Genomic DNA, 22,286 nt, shown 5'->3' with positions numbered 1-22,286 from the left:
TTAGCTGGCAAACCTTTTAAAAAAGATTACGGTTTCAAAATGTATCAAAACTCAAGATTAAATTTATCGCATTCTTCATGTCGCATTTCATATTTAATTAGACTTTTAAATGTGTGCTGTTGTCCTTTATTTGTATATGAAGAAGCTTTTTGAGCGCTTCAGAAAGCATCTGTGCATCCTAACATCTCACCCATTTATGTAAAAAACTATTAGACGTTGGGTGATCGCATGACGGTTTTTTTAACCTATCTTGGTATGATTGGAAAAATCAACTTCACTTGCTTGACAAGATTTCTGAGTAGCCACTTGGATATAGAATATAGCTGTTGGGAGCTACCTGAACGCGCACAAATTTGTAAATATATTTTTATTTTATTTTTAACAAATAGGTGCCACTTATTGCAAAGTTCAGACTTTTTTTTACAACAAAAATTACATAACACAAAGGGTCAAACTTTGCATAAAATTAAAAAAAAATCAGCAAAACCTTTAGTCACAAAGAATGCTCAAATTTTTTGTATGGAAGAAAATGCTCAACCCGTCAACACAAAAAATTATCAAAAATCAATATTATACCAAAATTTAACAGCTACAAAACTGTATACCCAGAATTTGTCTAAAAAGCGAAAAAGTTCCGAAATTTTATACTAAATCAAACTCATTACTGCCAAGTCGATTTATTTTGCACTCCCATGCGCAGATTTTCGTCTCAAAACAAAAGACTTAAGCGACAAACTTGCAATAGAATTTAATACTACAAATATGTGTGTACACCCAACTCCTTAGAAAAGCGTGCACGAAAAAATCGTGCACATATAAATATCTGTTAAATAAAAAATAAAAATTTGTATTACAAAACAAAAAAAACACCAGTCTAACGGTTAGACGCGATAGAAGTGAAACCTTCCGTAAAACAAACTGAGAGAGAATAAGACGAAAGCAGCATTAGGAGCAAGATAATTATAGGTTCATTAAAATATTGCTATAAAGTTCATATTTTATTTTCTTCATTTTATTATTATTCATCCTCAATGTTTTCAATTTCAACAAATGATACGAGTGGCTTATGATAGCTAAAATATGATACAAATGCTTTGGTTTCGATGTTGTCAACATGTCTTTGAAATACCGCGTCAATGGTTGTTTTTGATCGTGTTGTCGATTCAGTGCGATTGTTACACATTTTTAAATTGAATGTTGTATTGAGAACGTCAATTAAAGGAACCGCTGTGTCCAATGCAAAATTTCCGTTAAAATCGCCACTTAAAATCATTGGAACTTTATTGTAATCTTTTCTAAGTATCCGCGATACTTCTGGTGTATACTTTATTAAATTTTCGTGAATGAATTCCGTGATGCTATTTATTGATTTTTTTTTCTGTCGATATTCACGACACTTTTCTGCATTATTTTTCGGCATAATTGCGGTAAATATTTAAAAATCAAAATATTTACGAATATAAAAATACACACGCGGTTGCTATTATGAGCGTCCCCAGCAAAACCTGCGTGACCGAAACTCTAACACAATTACATTTTTTTGAATGTTACTAACACATATGCACGCAGGTTTTGCTAGGGCGTGACCGAAACTCTAACACAATTACACATATGCACTCGTATTTGTTTGAAAATCGACTTTTTTTTTTGGTTCTCCGTCACCTTTGGAAAATGTGTAAACAGTAAGCAAACTTTATTCATATATTTTTCCTCATTTTTGCATCAGTAAAATTAAACAAACGCCGTAGCCGAATGGGTTGGTGCGTGACTACTATTCAGAATTCACAGAGAGAACGTCAGTTCGAATCTCGGTGAAAACACCAAAATTAAGGAAAACTATTTTTCTAATAGCGCTCACCCCTCAGCAGGCAATGGCAAAACACCGAGTGTATTTCTGCCATGAAAAAAAGCTCCTCATAAACATATCATAAAATAAAATAAAATAACTGTATAAAAAAAAATTTTTTCTTGTGATTCGAACCAAAGATTTTGGATCGGAAGCTCACATTGCTAGCCGCTCGGCTATCGCGCCATGCTGTCGGCGCTGGCCTAAAAGTTATTTAGTTCGTCGCTACGTGTATATGTAATATTCGTAGCCAAGAGTGTCGCTTTTTTCGTTTCACTTTTTCTCAAATCACTCCCAACGATTCTAAAGAAGTTTTCACTTCAAAAATTCAGGTGGCTTTGGAAGTTAAGGTAGATTATTTCATAATAAATAATTTTTGAGCTTAAATATTTTTTCACACGAAAGCTTTTTATATATCGCCTTAGAGAATCCAATTTATTTATTTACTCATCATAAGCATAATTTCAACATCAGCCTTTTGCTGATTAACTGATAGTTACCTGTAAAGTAATTTAGGAAAAATACTATTTAATATCGCTTCAGAAAATGAGTCGTCAAGATCAATAATTCGATTAGTTTGATTAAGTCCTCTAAAAGCACGACTGACAAGAGCATTGATGCACCTATTACCAAAGTATGACATCCCAAATACAATGCGACTTTGAAATTTTCAATAACTTTGTTGATTACATCTGACTGAATTTGAGCTATGGCTTGGATTAGGTTAACTTTAAGTGATACAGACAGTCAACCCCACAAGAAAAATTCCACCAGGTTGGAATGGAATGATTTTCGTGCCCAGTAGAAGTTGTGTTCGTGAGGGATAGCCAAATATTTCATATTAGAATGAGGTCTTATCATTCATCTAACGTGCAGCAGAAGCTCAATCGCGTAACTTGCCATGGTAGTTTGGCACCAATGGCTCCATAATATACCACAGATTTGATAGATGCTGCCAAAAAAAAACGAAACTCAGCGTTTGTCAACATCAACTTATACCTATTATAAAACCCTATACAAACACAAAAAACAAGAAGAGTCATCGTGTGCCGCCCAATCCCCAAAAGTAGTACTTGTATATGAGCTTGTAACTTTTGTTTGTATTTGTTACTTCGTGTATATTCTCACATTACGCATACTCGCATACTCGCAGACTCGAATGTGATATTTATTTCTTCTTTAAACCATCTAGTCACCTAGTCGCTGGAAATATCGTTTATGTACTTTATTAAAAGGCTTAACCATTCAAGTGTCCAATGGCTCGTCTGCGCTCAGAAGCATTGTAAGTTAAAAAAATGTATGCAAATGTAATCACAGAATACACGAGCACTTACTTACTCGGCATGTTAGGCTGCAGCGACAAGCACTTAAGTGCACTTCGTACTACATACATTCAAGTATCGCTTAAAAGCACCAACACTCGATGACACTCGAAAGCAACGCGGAATGACTGAGTCGCGGGATATGTGTCCTCGTGCCATTGCTTATGATGGTCAGTCAACTGCTAATGAGTACAAAAGCGTATCACTGCGCAAAGTGAAAATATTATCAATAAATGCAACACGTCGCTGACAAAAGGCGCTGATGAATGGCATAAGCGTAAAAACGCGCAAGCACACGCACAAATGTAAGGAGATGCACCTGCCTCTAACACATATGGTCCTACACCGATTGCTCTACAGAGTGGCTGCTCTTTTGCTAACTGCTTGGCGTTCATGGTGGCAAGTGCTTCGAATTGCTTTTGTCTTAACGTTTGCTTGTTGATGGACACCATTGTTTGCTCAAATATGTCTGTACATATGTGTGTACATACTCGTATGTAGATGCTCATCGGCCAAAGTTGGTGGCCGCTCCTCGGCCTCGCCGTTCAAGAGGTCAGATCGTCGACTGGCCGCCGTTACTCTTTCACTGTTTGTGCCTCGGTCTACTGCCTTATTGGTTTTTCGTATTTTAGAACGGCAGCGACATGCAAATGTTTGTTTGATGCAAGGTAGTGCAATCAGTTCTTAATTTATGTTTAGATTGTAAATATTGGTACATACAGCAAGAAATCTGAGTACGCTGTTACATGTGCACACACATACATACATATATTACATGTATGCATGTACGAGTATATGTGTGTGGTGGTTGAAATTGTTCGCTTGGCCTTTGAGGAATTTTTGTTATAAGAAATCATACTATTTCACAACAACAATAACTGCACAATCATATGCAGTTGCATCATCTGTGCTGTAGCTGTCGATGTTGTGGATGTTGCCGATGATGAGGATCATTACGACTACCTAATCAAATATTTGTCAATTACTTTTTCTGTACTATTGGCACTTTGCAGGTCCTCGCATTCGGTTCTTACATCTCATACCTTTTGCCTACATTTTGTTATGCTTTCCTTTCATTACTTTATTTGTATGTATGCAATTCAGCAAGGTGCTTACTCATACATATGTATGCATGTAGTTTGCATCTTTGTGCATAAATGTGTTGGTTACAAGAGAATAATCGACGGGTGAGTAAGGTAAACATTTCACCTCAATTAAACAACGCTATGCGTGCATAAAACAAATATGTATACATACATACATACACATCCATATGTAACTCATATATGTACATATGGTGATGCTCTCATACCCACAAGGTGGCGCAAAATTAATCATAATTTTGATTTTGAATAACTTTTTATTAAATAAAAAAAAATTATTTTGAGTGAAATGATTTTGATGTAAATGTTTATTATGACTATTAAGCGCTCCATTGCAAGAAAATGCAAATGTTGTTGTGCATGTAGGACGTGTTTTTTGTTGCGCTTCCGAGTTTTTCACATTTTATTTGAGTATTTTTGCTATTTAAAATCGCCATTGTTACTCCTACTCCTACAATAATTTGCGCAATAAGTTACTAATATCCAAGCATATTTGCTGTTCTGGCGGGCCCCAAACCTAGGGCACAGGGTTGCTGCGCTTCCTCGCATTAGCTCGCTCTCAAAGGGATGTTCGGGAGCTACCCAGAGGATACTTGTGCGAAGCCCGGACTTCTACACACGGAACCATCAATATAATAGTTTTTTAAATAACTTGCCGGGTATTCGTGAGAGCTTACGTTTTTTTTTGTGGTTTTTTTTTAGTTTCTATTAAATAATTAATAATTAATTTTATAATTAGTTATAAATCGTACATTAATAAATTAGCCGATAGTTTTTTGTGAGATTCGGACATCAACTGGATATCGATATCTCGTAAAGTATCGATCAAATAAATTAAAGTTTGTGCTCGTTGTCACGGTGACAGTTCACACTAAAAATTTTGTTTTTCAGTTTTTTTTTGTTTGTTCCATTCAGTTGTGGGTTACAGGGAGTTAACAATGGAAGTCAACAAAGAGAAAATTCGGTACATTTTACAATTTTTCTTTGATAAAGGCCACAATATAAGCCAGGCCGCTCAAATTGTGAATGGTGTCTATAGTGTCGATACTGTAACAGCTAATTTCGTGCAACATCTACAATTTTGGTTTCGTCGTTGCGTTCCGGCATTTTTGAAGTTAAAGAAAATCACAGAAAATCACAAATCACAGAAAAAATCGAAGTTGTCCGGTATGTTAGTAGTTGTAGCATTGCCCCGGAGCTAAAGGTCGACCATAAAACAGTTTTAAATAATTTGCGCAAAAGTTTTACGCAAAAGAAATAGATTTTTCCCCCCAAATATTATTTTCATTTACTTTCCTTTACCTCCTATTGGAGCATAGGGCATCAACAAGGAACTTTCAGATACTCCGTTTGCTAATTAATCGTCTAAGTCTTGCCTCTAGTAAATCTGCTTTACTCTTCTTCGTGATTCCCACGTTGTCTGGGGTACTCCATTTTAAAATTTTCGAAATGTTTTTTTTTTTCAGCATTTTTCGTACAATTTTCGGCACTTTTTCAACAGAATGTACATATAAACATACATACGCAAATACAAGTAAATACGTACACTTACATGCAAATATGTGGAGTTGGTTATCTCAAAAGCATTCCTGTGGCGTTTTCTGTTCGTGCGAGCATTCATTTGTTTATATTCTACAACAATTTTTCAACACTTCGAAATCAATTTATTTTGACAGCTTGTGGAGCCTACTTAGCTTTAATGTAGCGACTTGGCGTTTTGTTGTTGACTTTTGCTGGGTGTAAAAAAATGTGTTATAAATTTGGTAATAAGCTCGCTTGAGTTTACGCGTCCCAAGAAGTTTACAAACAAACAAATGCGCGTGTATGTATGTAGGAATGTAAGAGTTTGTGATTGGGAAACTTGGCGAATAGGTGATACATATAACCAAAATACACACACTCACATATTTAAATGCTTACATACACGTGTATGTATGCGTGCCTGAGTGCCGGCCAACCTGCGGAGGCGGCGGTTGCTGCGACATGACATAATGGCAGCAACGCCAACAGCTACAGCTCCAGCTCCAGCCAAGCAAGCAGGAGCTTGATCACATTTTAATTACAGACGTGGTTTGTAATTCGACTTGACAGCGCGCAGACGTGTAAGTTTATGCATTTTTTTCGCATTTAATTGATTTAAATCGTGTCGATTTGCGTTGCAACTAATGACACTACCAAATAGATACACACATATGGACCCGGGAAAGCATGTACATGCACACACTTGCAGCACACGCCAGTCAACCGACCAGCTACACTTACTTTGGTTGCAGCGTTTTAGCTCGCTTGCCCCTTTTTTATGGGCGATTTATTAATATTTTTTAGCCTGAAATTCATATAATTATTTCACGCTGACAATTAATGTTGAGAGTTTGCACAGGAGGTAAGGGGGTTAAGCAATGATTTTCTTGTATGTATGTATGTATCCTTGTATGAACTCTGTGTAATTTGATTGTGTGCTTGCAAGACTATTTACTTTTAAGGCTCATTAACTTTAATCACAGCTATATGTATGTATGGTTGTATTTACGTATACACACACACATGCATACGTACTTACGAAGCAAGCTTAGCGCACATGCGCCGTGGCTGGCTAGCTGTTATTACTTGCATTGGTGCTGGTCATCATCATTAGCCGCGCAACTTCAATGTAAATGTAATGTAAATGTGATTAAAGTGATGTGATTTTGATGTGTCTGCAAATATACTTACTTTTAGAGATAAATATTTGTTTTCAGCTTGCCAAAATGAACAAACAAGCAAGAAATAAAAAACCATAGTAGGCAAAAAGCTTAAAATAAATGCCTTTAAAGGCACACCCATTTAGTTGCTCCTATTTTTTCTATTTGTATACATACATATGTGTACAGCTCACGCTCGATAACGTAAACTAATTCAAATCAAGGCAGTTCACGTTAACAAAAGTGTTCACGTTTTGGAATGCCCAAGTAAATAAGTAAATATATTTTTTCACATTTAAATTCACATTTTATTCTTGTTTTCGTTACATATTAATTGAAAATTAAGTCATACGATGGTTTTATTTAAAAAAAATCAGTCATCTTTTTTTGTATCTTCTGTTTTTCTAAAACTTGAAGCACAATTTTCTCGCTTAACCCTCCGATGTTCGGTGCCTTATGATGCGGTAAGTGCATCATAAGGGTCTGCCCAGACCCATACAAATAATGTAAGAAATACGGTTTTAAAAATAATTTTATTTATTTATTTGAACGGATTAGTATTAATTACGAAGAGCAATTGGGTTTACAACTATATAGTTGCATGGAATGTTCATTAAGACATATGGGACGATTACATTTGCTGCAGTTATAACGAGTTTTACGTCGCTTTTTCGAAGAAGAAGCAGCACAATGGTAGCACGATGACCGTGCTGAAGCAACTTGAGCATATGATTGTTGCTGTGCTGCATCTGATGTCGATGGACAAGATTCCGGTACCTAAAAGTAGCGAAATAATTTATTTTAAATTAGTAAATATGAATACATGCATACACACATCTTTATACGCGGAGATATATGTAGGTGTGTATATAATTCATACTCACCTTGATATTGAAAAGATTCATTGCTTGTCTTATACGAGCAAACCTCCATACTATGTGGGATAACTAGCTGCCGTGCCAATTCAATGATAAATGAGCGCCTCTTATCACTCTGCTTTGCCGGATTCAGCTCGTCATAGATGATGAATGAGGCCAAACCGGCAATATCAAGCATATTATAAAACATTGCCAGTGACAAACGGTTTGTCGAGCGTTTGCACGAATAGCCAGTCAACATTTGATCCATCTACCCCCGCTTTAAATTTATTGTAGTCCAAAATTTGATCTGGCTTGAATCCTTTCAATGGATCGGTGCTTTGACGGTAATGGGCAGTGGATAACATAATTACTGGCTTTTTCGGCTTTGCCATATACGAGCACAGAGCGATATTATTATTGTGATAACAAAATAAAGTGCTTTTAACATCACGCTTCGGGTTAAGCAACTCATGTGGAATGAAGGTCTTATTTTTTCTTACGGTACCGACGAAGGCCACTCTACGATCCATCAACATTTCTGCCAAGTTGTATGTTGAAAAAAAATTGTCAGCTTAAACAGTCCTACCGCTGTCCATATAATTTTCCATCAATTTCATGACGGCCCGTTCATCTTGATTCGTTTCTCGCTGGCCACCTGGTGGTTTTCCGGTATAAATTATACCTTTCAAAGGATAGTTTGAAGCAGAGTCACAAATCCCCCACACTTTCATGCCATACTTTGCCGGCTTACTCGGAATATATTGGGTGAATCGAGTGCGCCCACGATATGGAAATAACTGTTCATCGACGGTTACATGACAATCCGGAGTGTATGCTTTCTTTAGCCATACATCGTCCAGGGCAGCAGATTTGCTTTTCTTCAACCTCTCAGTACGAGTACCACTGTTATCGAAACGGATGAAAGTAGTTAAGCTCTTGAACCGATTCAATGACATAGTGGCCTTATAAATTGGCATATTGTAACTGGCCCACAATTCTTTCGCTGGCTGAGAATTCGAGAGGAATACACCAGCAATAAGTAGCATCCCAAAAAAAGCATACATTTCGTCTTCGTTAGTCATCACCCAAGAACTCTGTTTATTACTGGGATGCTTTTCATTCCATAGACGAAACGCTTCAACGGCTTTTCTGTTGGTTTCCCGCACAATGATACTTACGATTTCAGGAGACAGCAATAGCTTGAAAAGAGCTTTATGACTCGGTGACGCTCCTTGTAGTGGCTCTTTACGAGTAAAAGTTGTAACATTGTGACAACGAGGCCTTCCAGGTGGTGGAGGATTTGAATTCCACATCTTACCATCTTTTGGCCTGTATATAAGGCCCTGGGTATTAGATGTGCTGCAAATGGATCGGACTCCTGTCCCATAATTTCATCAATTTGTGCCTGAAGTCGTTGACGGACTCACATTTGCTGCACTTAGCTTACGAAGCAAACGCATCATCACATCAACTTCATCCATATTTACTTGTTCCATTTCATTTAAAAAGACACTTCCCACTAATTAAAAAACACGTATTCCCTTTAATTTTCAAATGTCAACTAAAAAATTATCTCTGCCGCTGCCTCCGCTAACAGTTCAGTTGTTTACACCTACGGTTAACCAATTTACATGAGAAGCTTATATGGGTCTGCACAGACCCATGTGAGCTTAATTAGCGAAACTAGTTTAAATTTTTATTTTTACAACAAATATAGCAAAAATCTTAATTTTGCTACTTCATTGCATTTAGCACACTACATTTTAGGAAGTCATGGACTAAGAAGCCTCAGATATTAAAAATAAAAGATCTATATACATTTAAAGATCGAATGGGTCTGGCCAGACCCATATGAACATCGGAGGGTTAACCGTCTCAGCACACTCATATCATTTTGATCGACGTCTTTATGACTAGCCCATATCATCGCCTTGTTGAAAATTTCAACTGCTTCAGCCGGCTTAATTTTCTCCAGTTGCTCTGATGCGCTGTCATCATCGGATTCGTCCTCTTGTTGATGATCGTCATCTGCATTGCCATCCTCGATATCTTCGTTCCATTCATGAATGGCTGGTAACGTGAATTCAATCTGAAAAAGTTTTTTCAATAACCCACATACATATCTTTGGGAATAACTGCGAATATGAACGAACCTCAGGATTTAAACTACTAAGGAGATCGACGGTTTTGCTCATCAAGGTGCGAAGTTCAGCTTCCCAATTCTCTTTTAAAACCGCCAACGGAACATTATCATTGGGATCATCATTGTTTACCTCAAAATTTAAAACACTATTCCAGCACTAAGCTAATGTTGCTTCACCAACACGAAACCAAGCCACATCCAAAAGATTTATAGCTGTTTTTAAGTTAATTTTTTTCAACGACTCGCGCAAATCAGACTTTGTCGCTGCTATTGAAGCCAGAAGGCTGTTTTTGTAATGCAACTTAGTGATTTTTATTGCATTCTAATCCATCGGTTGAATGACGGGACTAACGTTTGGTGGCATAAACATTTGCCCATTCTCCGTTGTCAGTTCAGCTTCATTTGGGTGAGAAGGAGCATTGCCGATTAGGAGGAGAGCTTTAATTGGTAAGGCTTTCTCCTTTAAAAACGATGTAACCTTAAAAAGCAACCAGTTAACCTTAAAAATCGGACAAAACTTAAATGGAATATTCACCTGTGGAATAAATGACTCATAAAACCATTGCGAGAAAATAGACGACGTCATCGAGGCGGATTTCGAACTTTTATAGTCGGTGGGACACTGAAAGTTTTTAAAGCAGCATTGATTCTTCGTCTTTTCAATTACCAAAAGCTTCAGCTTGTGGGATCCAGTGACGTTTGAACAGCATAAAAACATGATTCGTTGCTTCTCGGGGCTCTCTTCTCCAAACTTGACGCTTACGTTTTCTCTGGCAAAAGTCTTCAGAATAACCCCGTCTCATCAGCAATATATAACTGATTGCTGCACAACTCCAATTCGGCCATTTTAGCTTTAAGTTTTTCTTTAAACGGATCCACTAGCTCAGATTGCGAAGACAGTTTTTCGCCTGATATTTTAAGAAGACGAATACCGTACCTCTCCTTGAATCCTTGGAGCCATCCATCACCAGCGAAGAAGTTTGCTTCATTTTCTTTAAATTTTGCCTTTTCTTTCAACATTAGAGCGCTTACTGGCCAGTTTTTATCTCGCATTCGGATAAACCAACGAGAAAGAGCTCTCTTTATTTTGGGAAATTCTGAAGAACGCAGTGTTTTTCTATTTCCAGGTCCACCATACGTGTTGTTTACGCATTTTGAAATCACTTGCTTTTTCGCTTTAATGTTGCAAATTGTTGATTTAGCAACATTATATTTCTTTCCTTTCCGCGGCCGCCGTAGCCGAATGGGTTGGTGCGTGATTACCATTCGGAATTCACAGAGAGGTCGTTGGTTCGAATCTCGGTGAAAGCAAAATTAATAAAAACATTTTTCTAATAGCGGTTGCCCCTCGGCAGGCAATGGCAAACCTCCGAGAGTGTATTTCTGCCATGAAACAGCTCCTCATAAAAATATCTGCCGTTCGGAGTCGGCTTGAAACTGTAGGTCCCTCCATTTGTGGAGCAACCTCAAGACGCACACCACATATAAGAGGAGGAGCTCGGCCAAACACCTAACAGGAGTGTACGCGCCAATTATTTATTTATTTTTTTTTTATTTCTTTCCTAAAATCGTCACAGATGAGCCTTTTATTAAAAAGCCGAGAATTTCAGCCTTTTGTTTTAATGTCAAGCACACGCGTTTTTTAGAACTCATTTTCACCAGAAAACATAAGACGAAACACTCTTTGCAAAACCCAAACCGGGACTGAAATATTTTACTCCTTACATGCAATTACGTGTATTATTCGTGATTAAATGATTAAATTGTATGTTTCATGCACAAATTCCATGAAAAGTAGTAAAAAGTCAAAAAAATCTTCTTGGTATCTTCCGAAAATTTTCTCCGTTTTTGGATTACAAAAATGCTTCTAAAAATCATTTTCAAACAAATATGCAGCGCTCCTATAATCATGTACAGGCTTGTAATAGAAAATGAAATCTACATATATATGTACATATATGCCCATTCATATACATAAAAATGTATTTTGTGTGCATTCAGCTATTTCTTTCACATAAACTCCAACACTTGAGAATGTTGAAAGAGAAGAGACAGGAGAAGTTGGGATTCCACCTTAATGAGGCCACACACATACAGACGGGCGCTATTTGTTGTTGACGCTTTGATTGGAACACTTGTGCATCCACTTGAGCGCCATTTTTGATCTTTCATTAGCACAAGTTCGTGTGTACACACATATGTGCATGCATACACACGTATTACAGTATAGAACAAACAAGGTGTGGCGCTCCGTATAATATTCTCCAATTTTCTTTTTTGTTTCTTGCGCATAGCTGATTGCCACTCTATTACTAGCTACTATTAGCTATTTAGAACTCTTTAGCAACTTGTATTTAGAAGCCATAAAGCTGTGTGTTAGAGAAAAAATAAATTGCATATAGAAAGAAATTATTATGCCAGGTTGATAACCTCCTTTTTTAGAAGGTGGTTAGAAAGTGGAACGCTGAAGAAAATAGGATAAAGCATACAGCTATTTATTTATGAAGTTCTTTACAAATAACTTGATTTGAATTTTTCTATAAAAATACCATAATTCTTGTATTAAAATAATGTATTTATATAGAATTTGAATATTTTCCTTTAACAATACCAGAAATCAATTTTGTCCAATTTTTTTGTCAATAATCTATGCATAAAAACAAATTTGTGCATAAAAACGCCTGGCTGTCCAAAAATACGGGTACTTCAAAAAGATCACAGGGGAGAAAAGAGAGATGAAATTGCTGAATTTTTTTTGTGACTATTTGAAAGATCAGAAATTTCTGGGTAAAAAATCCTGTGAACTTCTTTTAATAGAGCAATCCATTCAAAAGTTATTAACGTTTGATAATTAAGTAGCACCAAAATTAATTTTTTATAAAGAGGCATGCACGTGTGGCATAGGTCTAAAACTATGCTACAAGGATTTGCTTTTATGCAAATATTAATATATTAAAAAATATTGAGAAATTGGACAAAACAAAATATGCAGTTATACAAAGTGGCGCAAAATTAATTAATTTATAATTTTTCCAAATGGCGTCGTAGGTCAATCATATTTGGCACTTGTGAACCAGACAGCTGCAGTATGCGTAAAAGTCAAGATAAATATTTTCATCACTCGAAATAATTTTTTTTTATTTAATAAAAACGTGTTTCAAAAACCAGTTAATACATTTTATAAACATTGTAAAATTTAAATGTTTTTGGTTTTTTAGCAGGTTTTAGTTTGATTTACATATAAATAAAAATACATACAGTCACTTTTCCTCGCACAATATTAAATAATTATATCTAATTAGCTTTGTAGCACCACCTTGGGGTGCTTTAAATAAAAAATAGATATCAGAAAAGAATAATTCGTCCCAAAAGTCCCAAGTAAAGATTTCCATCACTCAAAATATTTTTTGTTTTTTATTTAGTTCAGAAGTTATTCAAAAATTGTACAAGTCGGTACATTTATATGGATCTACTTATTCCGACATCGTTACTAGCAGATTCGGATTCTATATTGAATTCTAAGAAAAAATACTACAGTTCTGAATTCAATTTCGAGACCTTCACATTCTGAAAGAAGCTAACATACTTAATGAAAAAATAGTGATAGACAGTTGATAGAGAGAATCTATAAAGCTAGAAAGTAGAAAAGAGATACCTGAAGATGAAAGTAAAACGGATGGAAAACAAAAATAATTGAACATACGTGGTTAAAAGTAAAAGAGGTAATGATTAGAAAAAAATTAAATATTGTACTTTTTTAAATATTGTAAAATTTAATTGTTTGTGGCATTATTAGCAAGTTTTAGCTTGATTTGCGTTTAGAAAAATTACATACAGTCACTTTCCCTCTCACACTGTTAAATAATTATATATAATTTGCTTTGTATCTGCATCTAGATATCATTAATAATTTCTTCGTCCTGAAAATTCCCAAGTATATTACAAGTTTGTGTTAAAAAAAAATACCATGCATACTACTTTTATTAACATATTTTTAACAAACACATTTCACACAAACCTCGTAATAACTAGAGATAGCTTCTTTGAAAATTTGGGGGGCTCAAAATTAACTTGAGCGCTATACTCTAATGGACTTGTTTTCTTATAATTTTATGCAGAATCCAGTAGTAGTATATATTTTTTTTAGAAATACGTCTTCAAAGTTTTCGGTCTACTATGCTTCCCTAAATAGTAATATCTAATATCAGATACTGTTAGGAGATATCGTCAAGAATTTTTCGCACAGCATAAAATACTAAATGCATACTTGTTAAGAAAAATATTTTTTTTCTTTTGGATTATGACACCATTACTCGTACATCAAATTTGTTCCGATGCTTTGTATTGACGCATATCAGTCTACCGCCTCATTACATGCTTGCTTCCTATTGTACACACGTTCATATGTATGTACCCACACGCACCCACCTACCTAAAGAAGACACACCAACTGTAGGAAATTACCCGTTTTCCTCTACCTTAAAATACAATATCCTTCTTGTTTATTTTATGCCAGTTTAGCTGAGCTTGAAATTATCTACTTCCTCAGTTGTAAGATTTCGCATCCGTTTTCGATAAAAATCACTGCTAAAATCACACGTTATGAGCGAATGAGTACTCCTCGTACCAAAGCGTTGACATCATACATAGGATATGGCGTATTTGATTACCCAGCGCCCTTTCCTCGACAAACTAACTTACACTGAAGTTCGTGAAATTGCGCATTTATTGTCAAAAGTTTAAACGCACACACATACAACCATACATACATACGTCTGTATGTAGGTTTATAACTTTAAACTGTATTCGGGATCAACCCAACAATCGGAGTTACATATACATAGGTATGTGTGTTTGCATGAAGGCATATACGTTCGGTGGTTGTGTTGCATCTGACGAATACGGTGACGTATCCATTTACATACTTAACATGAGTTACCGTTGAACCGTAATCAGGAATACGAGTAGAAGTAAAAAACTATAACAAGCATAACACCAAAAAATAACAATGTTGCGCGTGCGCATAGTAAACATACACATACGCACGCATAGGTACTTTACTGTACATATGTATTTTTGTAATGATATGCAAAAAAAAACATTCTTGACGTGGATGATTTGTAGTCGAAAAAATTATTACCACAGGGCGCTAAGTTGTCTTGAAGTAATTTAATAGCTTTAGCCCTTATTTTTTATTTAATTTATTTCTTTTGTAGCAGCGACAATCTACAAGGGAATGAATGATGTGCCTGCTTGACTTGGGAGAAAACCGCTTTCGTTAAAGTATTAATTGTTTTTTTTCTTTGCTCGGTTTTTTTCTTTCATTTGCCTTTTTTGGTTTTAGTGGAGGGTAATTTAATTTGCTTTAACAAATCAAGAGTGGAACTACTGAAGTTTCATGACAATGCGGCAATGCTTCCTGGGCGGATGCCAAGCAGCTTTGAACAGGTGTGTCATGTGTGTATTTTTTTTGTACCAAGCAAATATTTCCTGCAAAATGTTTGTATGCAAGTGCGTATATTTCCATGTAGGGGGCTCTTTGTGAAGCTTTCAGATATGCATCGAAATTTGAAAAGGGACGATAAGAGGAATAAGCGTTTAAACTTGAAATATTTTCGAATTTCATATTTAGGGAAAAATTAGGCAAACTTTTTAGTTGTTAAGTGTACATTAAAAAAAAATTAATATAAAAAAAATGAACAAGTTTTCACAAAATCACAATTTAGTGCAAATAATCTGGCATCATACCATTTGCGACAACATAGGTAGGTAGGCAAATGGGGTGGCTGTCGTAATGACACACTTAGACCTATTGTAGATCAATTGTAACACCACTGGCGCACTATTCCTACACTATGGGTTCCTTTTTAAACCATTCTATAGCTTTTGTAAATGAGCAAAGCTTTGTTAGTTCTATAAATAGACGCGCTACATCTGCTAAGGAGACGTATATATATAAAAAAAACAAAAAAAAAAATAATATAAAAGGTGGTTAAATTTCAAGGGCCGATGTTGAATGTGAACCACACCTAAATATCAATGACACCGTTGGACTTCTTTCTTTGGGGTTATTTGAAAGAAAAGGTGTACGTCGATAAGCCAGCAACAATTCAAGATCTAAAGGATGAGATAATTCGGCACATTAACGGCATAGAACCTCAATTATGCCTCAGCGTCATCGAAAATTTGGACTATTGGATAAAGGTGTGTCGCCGAGGCCGCGGCGGCCATTTGGCCAATATTTTGTTCCATACGTAATTGAGATATACCAATATTATCATAATAAAGAGAAATGGCAATAATTTCTTAAAAAACTTGTATTTTATTCAAAATCAACACCGACTCTTGAAACTTAACCACCCTTTATATAAGTGTAAATATAATGAAAATTCTAAAATGACAGATTTCGCCATTTAAAAAGGTGCAAAACTCTAAAATTGGAAGCCATAAGTAAATCACTAATGACATTTTTATTTATGCATGCGCATATAAAATAAATTAGTAGCAACTATAAAAAATTTGCATAAATTACACTTAGGCAGTTAAATTAACTGAAATTTTCATGCATACATACAATACATATATGTGTATGTATTTTTGTGTATATTTTATTAACATAAAATACACTGCGGCGTTCCTTGTAAAAAGCTCATTATGTGTCTCGACATATATACTTATAAATATAAACATATATGCATGTACATATGTACATATGTATAGGGTTATACAGATCTTTGACTATAATTTTTTTTATATAATTGGTGCCATGGGGCCGTACACAGTTGAGCAACGCATAAAAGTCATTTCAACCCAAACTACTAAACATTGAACTAACTCAGTCATACTCTGGCATGCCTATTCACTTTATCTTAACTCCGATTGAGCTCTTAAACTCTAAGTTAAGATAAATTTAGATAAACTAAATCGTATCCTACATCATTCTGCAAGAAGTGTACTTCGCGCATTGCGTGGTATTAAACCGATTAACAATCTATTTAAAATCCTCACACCATTCGAGAAAAACCTATGCAACCACGACGAGTATTTATTCAGAGTGATTCTGAGAAATGATGCCGGTAACACTGTTATGGAGAACGTTATCGTGATGGCCTGAGTTAGATGAGATATACTTAGACAATATGTTGTTTCAAAAGACTGGTGCAACTTTTCACAAAGTCCATGAAATAAAAATTTCCAGTATGCATTATCTCAGATAAAACGAGGGAAAATCTCCGCCAAGATCTTGATATTTGACACCATTGAACTTAGTTCTCTATAGCTGGTGAAAAGTATAATCTATGCTAATAAGTTCTAAATGATTTCACAATTGAAGAATGAAATAAAATGCATTATAAAGCCGAGGGGCGACCGCTTTTAGAAAAAAACTTACTTCATTTTAGTCTTTCATCGAGATTCCAAACTACGTTCTTTCTGAATTCCGAATGGTAGTCACGCACCATCCCATTCAGCTACAGCAGCCGCAATGTTTTTATTTTTGTATGTTAATAAATGATATACAACTCGAATACGCCGTCCGTATCCGCAACCTGTGGCGCCAGAGCAGTGCTGGTTGACATTTAGCGGATATTGCGTTTCATGTAAAAATGCGACAGATCAAAAACCATAAGGAAAAAAATCATTTCGACAATTTTGTTTTTTAATTTATAAAAGGAAATCGCGATCTAATTGAATCACCCTGTATATGAATCTTGCTTAACACTTTCCACCGCCCTTATGCGGTTTTCCGCTAACTGTTTCCCATTTATTGAGTAATTTTTCTCCAGTAAATACTCTAAGTTTATTTATTCTTCATAATGAAAATCAACTTGTCTTTTATTGCCTTAAAATTTGTTTACTCGAATCGCACATTCATGAGCGTACATAAATATACCACAGTCACATTTTTAATTTGCATGACTCATATTAAGATCAAATAAACTTCACACACACACACGCACCCACATACATATACCCAGTTAAATCGCATGCGATCGATCGTCCATCAAGGCGCTCGTATCATTCTTCACCGCATCCATCCGCATTTGATCGTTTATCTACGCTTGTCAATTATACCACATTATGCCCATCTATGTATGTAGGTATGCGCCTTCGATCTGTACCAGTCAGTCGATCCGGGCATTACTGCCTTGTCGTTCATAAGCCACTGCAGCAAGATGTACGATTATGTATGTATGTATATGTATATATATGCATGCACTACCTACTCTGCCGGTGATGGACAGTTAGATAGTATATTCGCAGTAAGAGAATTTAATGTTTATTGTTTTGACATTTTTTTCTCGCGAAATTATTAATTGAATTTTAATGCCTTAAGGCAAATTAGCTTGACAGAAAGCTGTTGAATGGCATTGATATTGAATTTTGATTAGTTTGATTTTGCCCCTGAAATTTGTTTATTTTTTAAAGCATTTTTAGTGAAACTTGCATAAAATAAGAAAGGAAACTCTTGCACAGAATCTAAGTTTATTTTGATGAGAATTTCATTTCTTTTATAAGTATTCACATACATATATCTATAATGTGTATGATGGGTGTATAAGTATATACTATCATATATACCTTCACATATGCACATATTTACATACATACATATATAGCTGGGCAAACATTCAAAGATTTATGCATCTTTTTATATGGAATTGAGGATTGAGCCATGACTTCACCTTCTAATAAAACCTCTTGCTGCTGAGCTTCTTATTTCGATTTGAAATTTCAACAGAGCCACTGGTGGTAGGATACGGTGGTGTTTGAAGGAAAGAAATGTGCAAGTTGTATTAGATTGAAACGATAGCCTGAAACTGACTCACTTAGGCGCAATTGTACATGACGAACCCTCTTATTTACATCTTATACACCCCCGAACTTCTTTTAAAGTCACAAGTTTTGACTATTTGCTTATATCTTTTTGAATTTCAATTATTTTTTATAGATTTATAAAAATTTGACTAATTTTCAACAGAATTTCCAAACTTTTAATCAGAATAAAAATATAAAAAAAAAAACAGAAAAAAAGTTTAGATTCACAAAGTGCAAGTTTGGTTCAAAATTTTATTTTCTTTCATAATTTTTTCCTTGGCAGTTAAGCGCATTTTTTCATATAACAATTGCACGACATAATTTTACACAGAGAAAATGTGAAACATCGTAGGGGGGGGCGGGGGGTAAATTACCAAAAATAAACGAAAATTTTGAACGATTTTAACTTAGCACTTTGAAATACTAAAATTTAATTAGCTATTAAACTGCGCACACCCAATATTTTGTTTGGTTTGATTAAACATTTTGAGATTTTGTTGAAAATTAGTCGAATTTTTTTAAATCTCGTACAACGTTAGACACTTCAATTATTATGGTCTTTGTTATAGAATGCAATATATTTTTATAAAAAAAATAGTCAAAACTTATCAAAATATTTAAAGGCCGATTTTTATAAATCTGACATGAAGCTTGAAACTTTAATTTATAGTATTTTTGAATTTGAATTTCAAGTTATAGTCTTTGTTATAGAATGTACTATATTTTTATAAAAAAATAATTGGAATAAAAAAATAAATATGTAAATAGTCAAAACTCGTCAATAAGTGGTGCCTTTGCAATGATTTCGGGTGAGGTGAATACAAGTTTGTTTGCGTAATCAATACATATCACACTAGACATTACGTTTATTGCTGAAATTTGTGTTCTGGCTTGATGGAGAAATGAATATTCGCACACTAAGCAAGCAGCAGCTTGTAAGTGATCTTCATTATTCAGAGCCAATATAAGTTGATCTCCACTGTCAAGCTTTATTTGCTTTGCCAAATTGAATTGATCGTTTTGTCGGTTTGGGTTGTGAGATAATCCATGTACATACATACATACACATACATACATACATATATTCATGCCAGCTTTCGACCGCATTTGCTTTGGTACAAATCTGTGGTTTCGATTGCTATCTGATACGGGAATTTTCCATGTCGCTATAGTTACTTAAATGCTCTTTCAAGTTTAAGCTATTGAACCATATGTCATGCTTTTTGAGTTTCTAAAATATATTATAATAAAATACACCACTACGCATGGATTTCATTTTTTTTTTTTTTTTTTTTTTTTTTTGAAAAAGTTTAGATAGTTGTTTTCACTTAATAGGGGCCCTCTAAATCAGATGACGTTCTCGGTTTTGTCTCCAGAGTTTGAGTCAACGGTATTTGAAAATAAGCGATGAAAAACTTATTTAGAAATAACTTAACTTCTTATCTGAAAGTGATTTTATTATGATAATTTTCTTGAATAACTGAAGTTACATTAAAAATAGGACTGGGAAAATTTTTAGCAGAATGCGTTATCTGCAAAAAAGTTAAAAAAAAATTAAAGCAAACATTTTTTAAATAGAAAAAAGAGAATTTTAATAAAAACCAGGTACTGTTAATTTCTTTCTTCCGTCACATATTGTATATAAATAAAGATTTAAATGGTTTTCGATTTCAAAATCTATGGTGTGAAGTTGTTTTAAATCTCCTTTGCCGAAATCATGAACTTGTAAGTGTAATCATTTCTAGGTCAACACTACATGAAGGAGGTTATAAATTACATCGGCTTTAAGGATCTCACTTAGGCATAGAGAGACCTTAACTAATGGACTTGTAAATCCTGAATGGAAATAAGAGAAGTCTCTGTTTGCAATATCTGACAACTGTTTTCTTCTTCTTCTTGATTGGCGCGATAACCGCTTAAACGATTTTGGCCGAGTTTAATAAAGCAAGCCATTCGTTTCTTTCTCATGTTCCCACCAAGTGAAGCCAAGTCCATCTCCACCTGATCTTTCCAACGCAGAAGATGCCTTCCTTTTCCTCTGTTACTATCATCTGGTACCGCATCAAATATTTTCAGATCCGATGCGTTTGTGCCCATTTGTCGCCGTAAAGCTCATCCAGCTCATTGGTCCATCGCCTACGATACGCGCCGTCGCCAACGTGAAAAGGTCCAAAAATCTTCCGCAAAATCTTACTCGCAAAACTATGAAAAAATAAAAATTGTATGTTCACGTTCTAACCGACATAATTTCAAAAACGCCTTGGAAACGCGACTGGAAAAAAGAATAGAACCGCTTTCAACCAACAGCAAAGAAATATAAATAGCAGCCCTCGTATAAAGTTACATGTGTTTTGGTATGTCTGACGATTTTTTGGTGTTCCAGCAAGCAGTTCTGTATTTTTTTTAGAAAAAGCGAAATTTTGAAACGTTTTGTAGCGATTGAGAAGATAAAGACCGCATCGATCCAAGATCGCTACCAGGATTGGAAAAAGTGCTGGCAAAGTGAATTGCATATATCTGGATGGATCATGAAATTGAATAGAAAAAAATAGCTATTTATGAATTAATGAATATTTCTCAAGAAAAATAAAAAATCACCTTTGAACAAACCGCATGTACATATGCATGTATGAATGTGATGATGAATTGTGTAATCACTACGTCTCTGATATTTACTAAACGCTCTAAATAATTATGTATATTTTTTCTTTATTCTAAGTCACACAAAACACCAACCAATTGACCGTTCGCGCCAACATGTCACGCGTTGACGTATTGCCTGCGCTCTGATTGTAGGGCAATGTGACACGATTTCGGCCACTGCTGGTCATTTACCACCACCACACCTTTTGTGTACAGGAATTTTTCATTGAACGAAGCGTGTAAACTTTCCTGTACGGCATACGCGCATGCATATAAATGGGAATACTGCCGCCGAAAGTGGTCTACTGTATGTCAACTTATTACAAATGAATACGAGTATCTGCTGTCTGTCTGACTGTTGTTTGTTGTGAACTGTTACTTTGTGACTCTTTTTTTATTCTTTGTATTTCCTTTGTCGTTGTTTATTTATGCCCCTTGTCCGCTTTAGCATTGTGGTCCTTTTTGGGCCCGCTTTGTTTGTGCTAACATGTACAAATATTTTGATTGCGGTTGAAGATGGCTTTTAAAGTTTATTACGATTATTAATTGTATAAAGATTTTCTAGATCTCAGCGAGGTGAATGTCGTTGCCCAAACTCTGTCCATGAAATCGAATGCGCAACACAACTTTTTTAAGATCGCATGCGAGATGATCTTTTTCAATGTTGTCTGCGTTTTACTGCTGCTGCGGCTGCGGCTGAGCCTGGTTTGTTGGTGGCGTTTTTGTTTTTGGTTTCTCTTTTTTGTTGGATTTAATGTGACAAAGACTAATGGAAGGATTAGCTTATCTTAAGTATGTGTGGACAAAAATTTGTACTTATACCCTTTCGATTGACTCAGGCGGTGTATAAATTTTCAGACATATGCGCACA

General features: G+C 35.2%; 2 protein-coding genes across 3 annotated transcripts in view; both read right to left on the bottom strand.

Moving 5' to 3' along the window:
* Nucleotides 1-22,286, bottom strand: part of LOC128855152 (protein hedgehog) — a 66,031-nt gene that overhangs the window by 23,861 nt on the left and 19,884 nt on the right. The window lies entirely within an intron of this gene.
* LOC128855153 (uncharacterized) lies at nt 7,396-9,401 on the bottom strand. Of its 2 annotated transcripts, none has more exons than XM_054089844.1 (2): nt 7,837-9,401; nt 7,396-7,729 (listed from the first exon to the last, which is right to left on the bottom strand). In XM_054089844.1, the coding sequence occupies exons 1-2, from the start codon at nt 8,078-8,080 to the stop codon at nt 7,611-7,613; spliced, it is 363 nt and encodes a 120-aa protein (XP_053945819.1). In that variant the 5' UTR covers nt 8,081-9,401; the 3' UTR covers nt 7,396-7,610. Both variants share the same exon structure in this region; 1 of them encodes a protein (XP_053945819.1).

The sequence above is a fragment of the Anastrepha ludens genome, chromosome 2 (genome assembly GCF_028408465.1).
Source record: "Anastrepha ludens isolate Willacy chromosome 2, idAnaLude1.1, whole genome shotgun sequence".
Classification (NCBI taxonomy): domain Eukaryota; kingdom Metazoa; phylum Arthropoda; class Insecta; order Diptera; family Tephritidae; genus Anastrepha; species Anastrepha ludens.
The sequence above is the reverse complement of the archived record's forward strand: the minus strand, read 5'-3'. Positions and strand labels throughout refer to the sequence as shown.

What these genes read in the sequence shown, in the direction of transcription:
- LOC128855153 (XM_054089844.1), bottom strand. Translation starts at nt 8,080, where the DNA reads ATGGATCAAATGTTGACTGGCTATTCGTGCAAACGCTCGACAAACCGT. An exon ending in TGAATCTTTTCAATATCAAG is followed by an intron (nt 7,730 to 7,836) that starts GTGAGTATGAAT and finishes CGCTACTTTTAG; the next exon opens with GTACCGGAATCTTGTCCATC.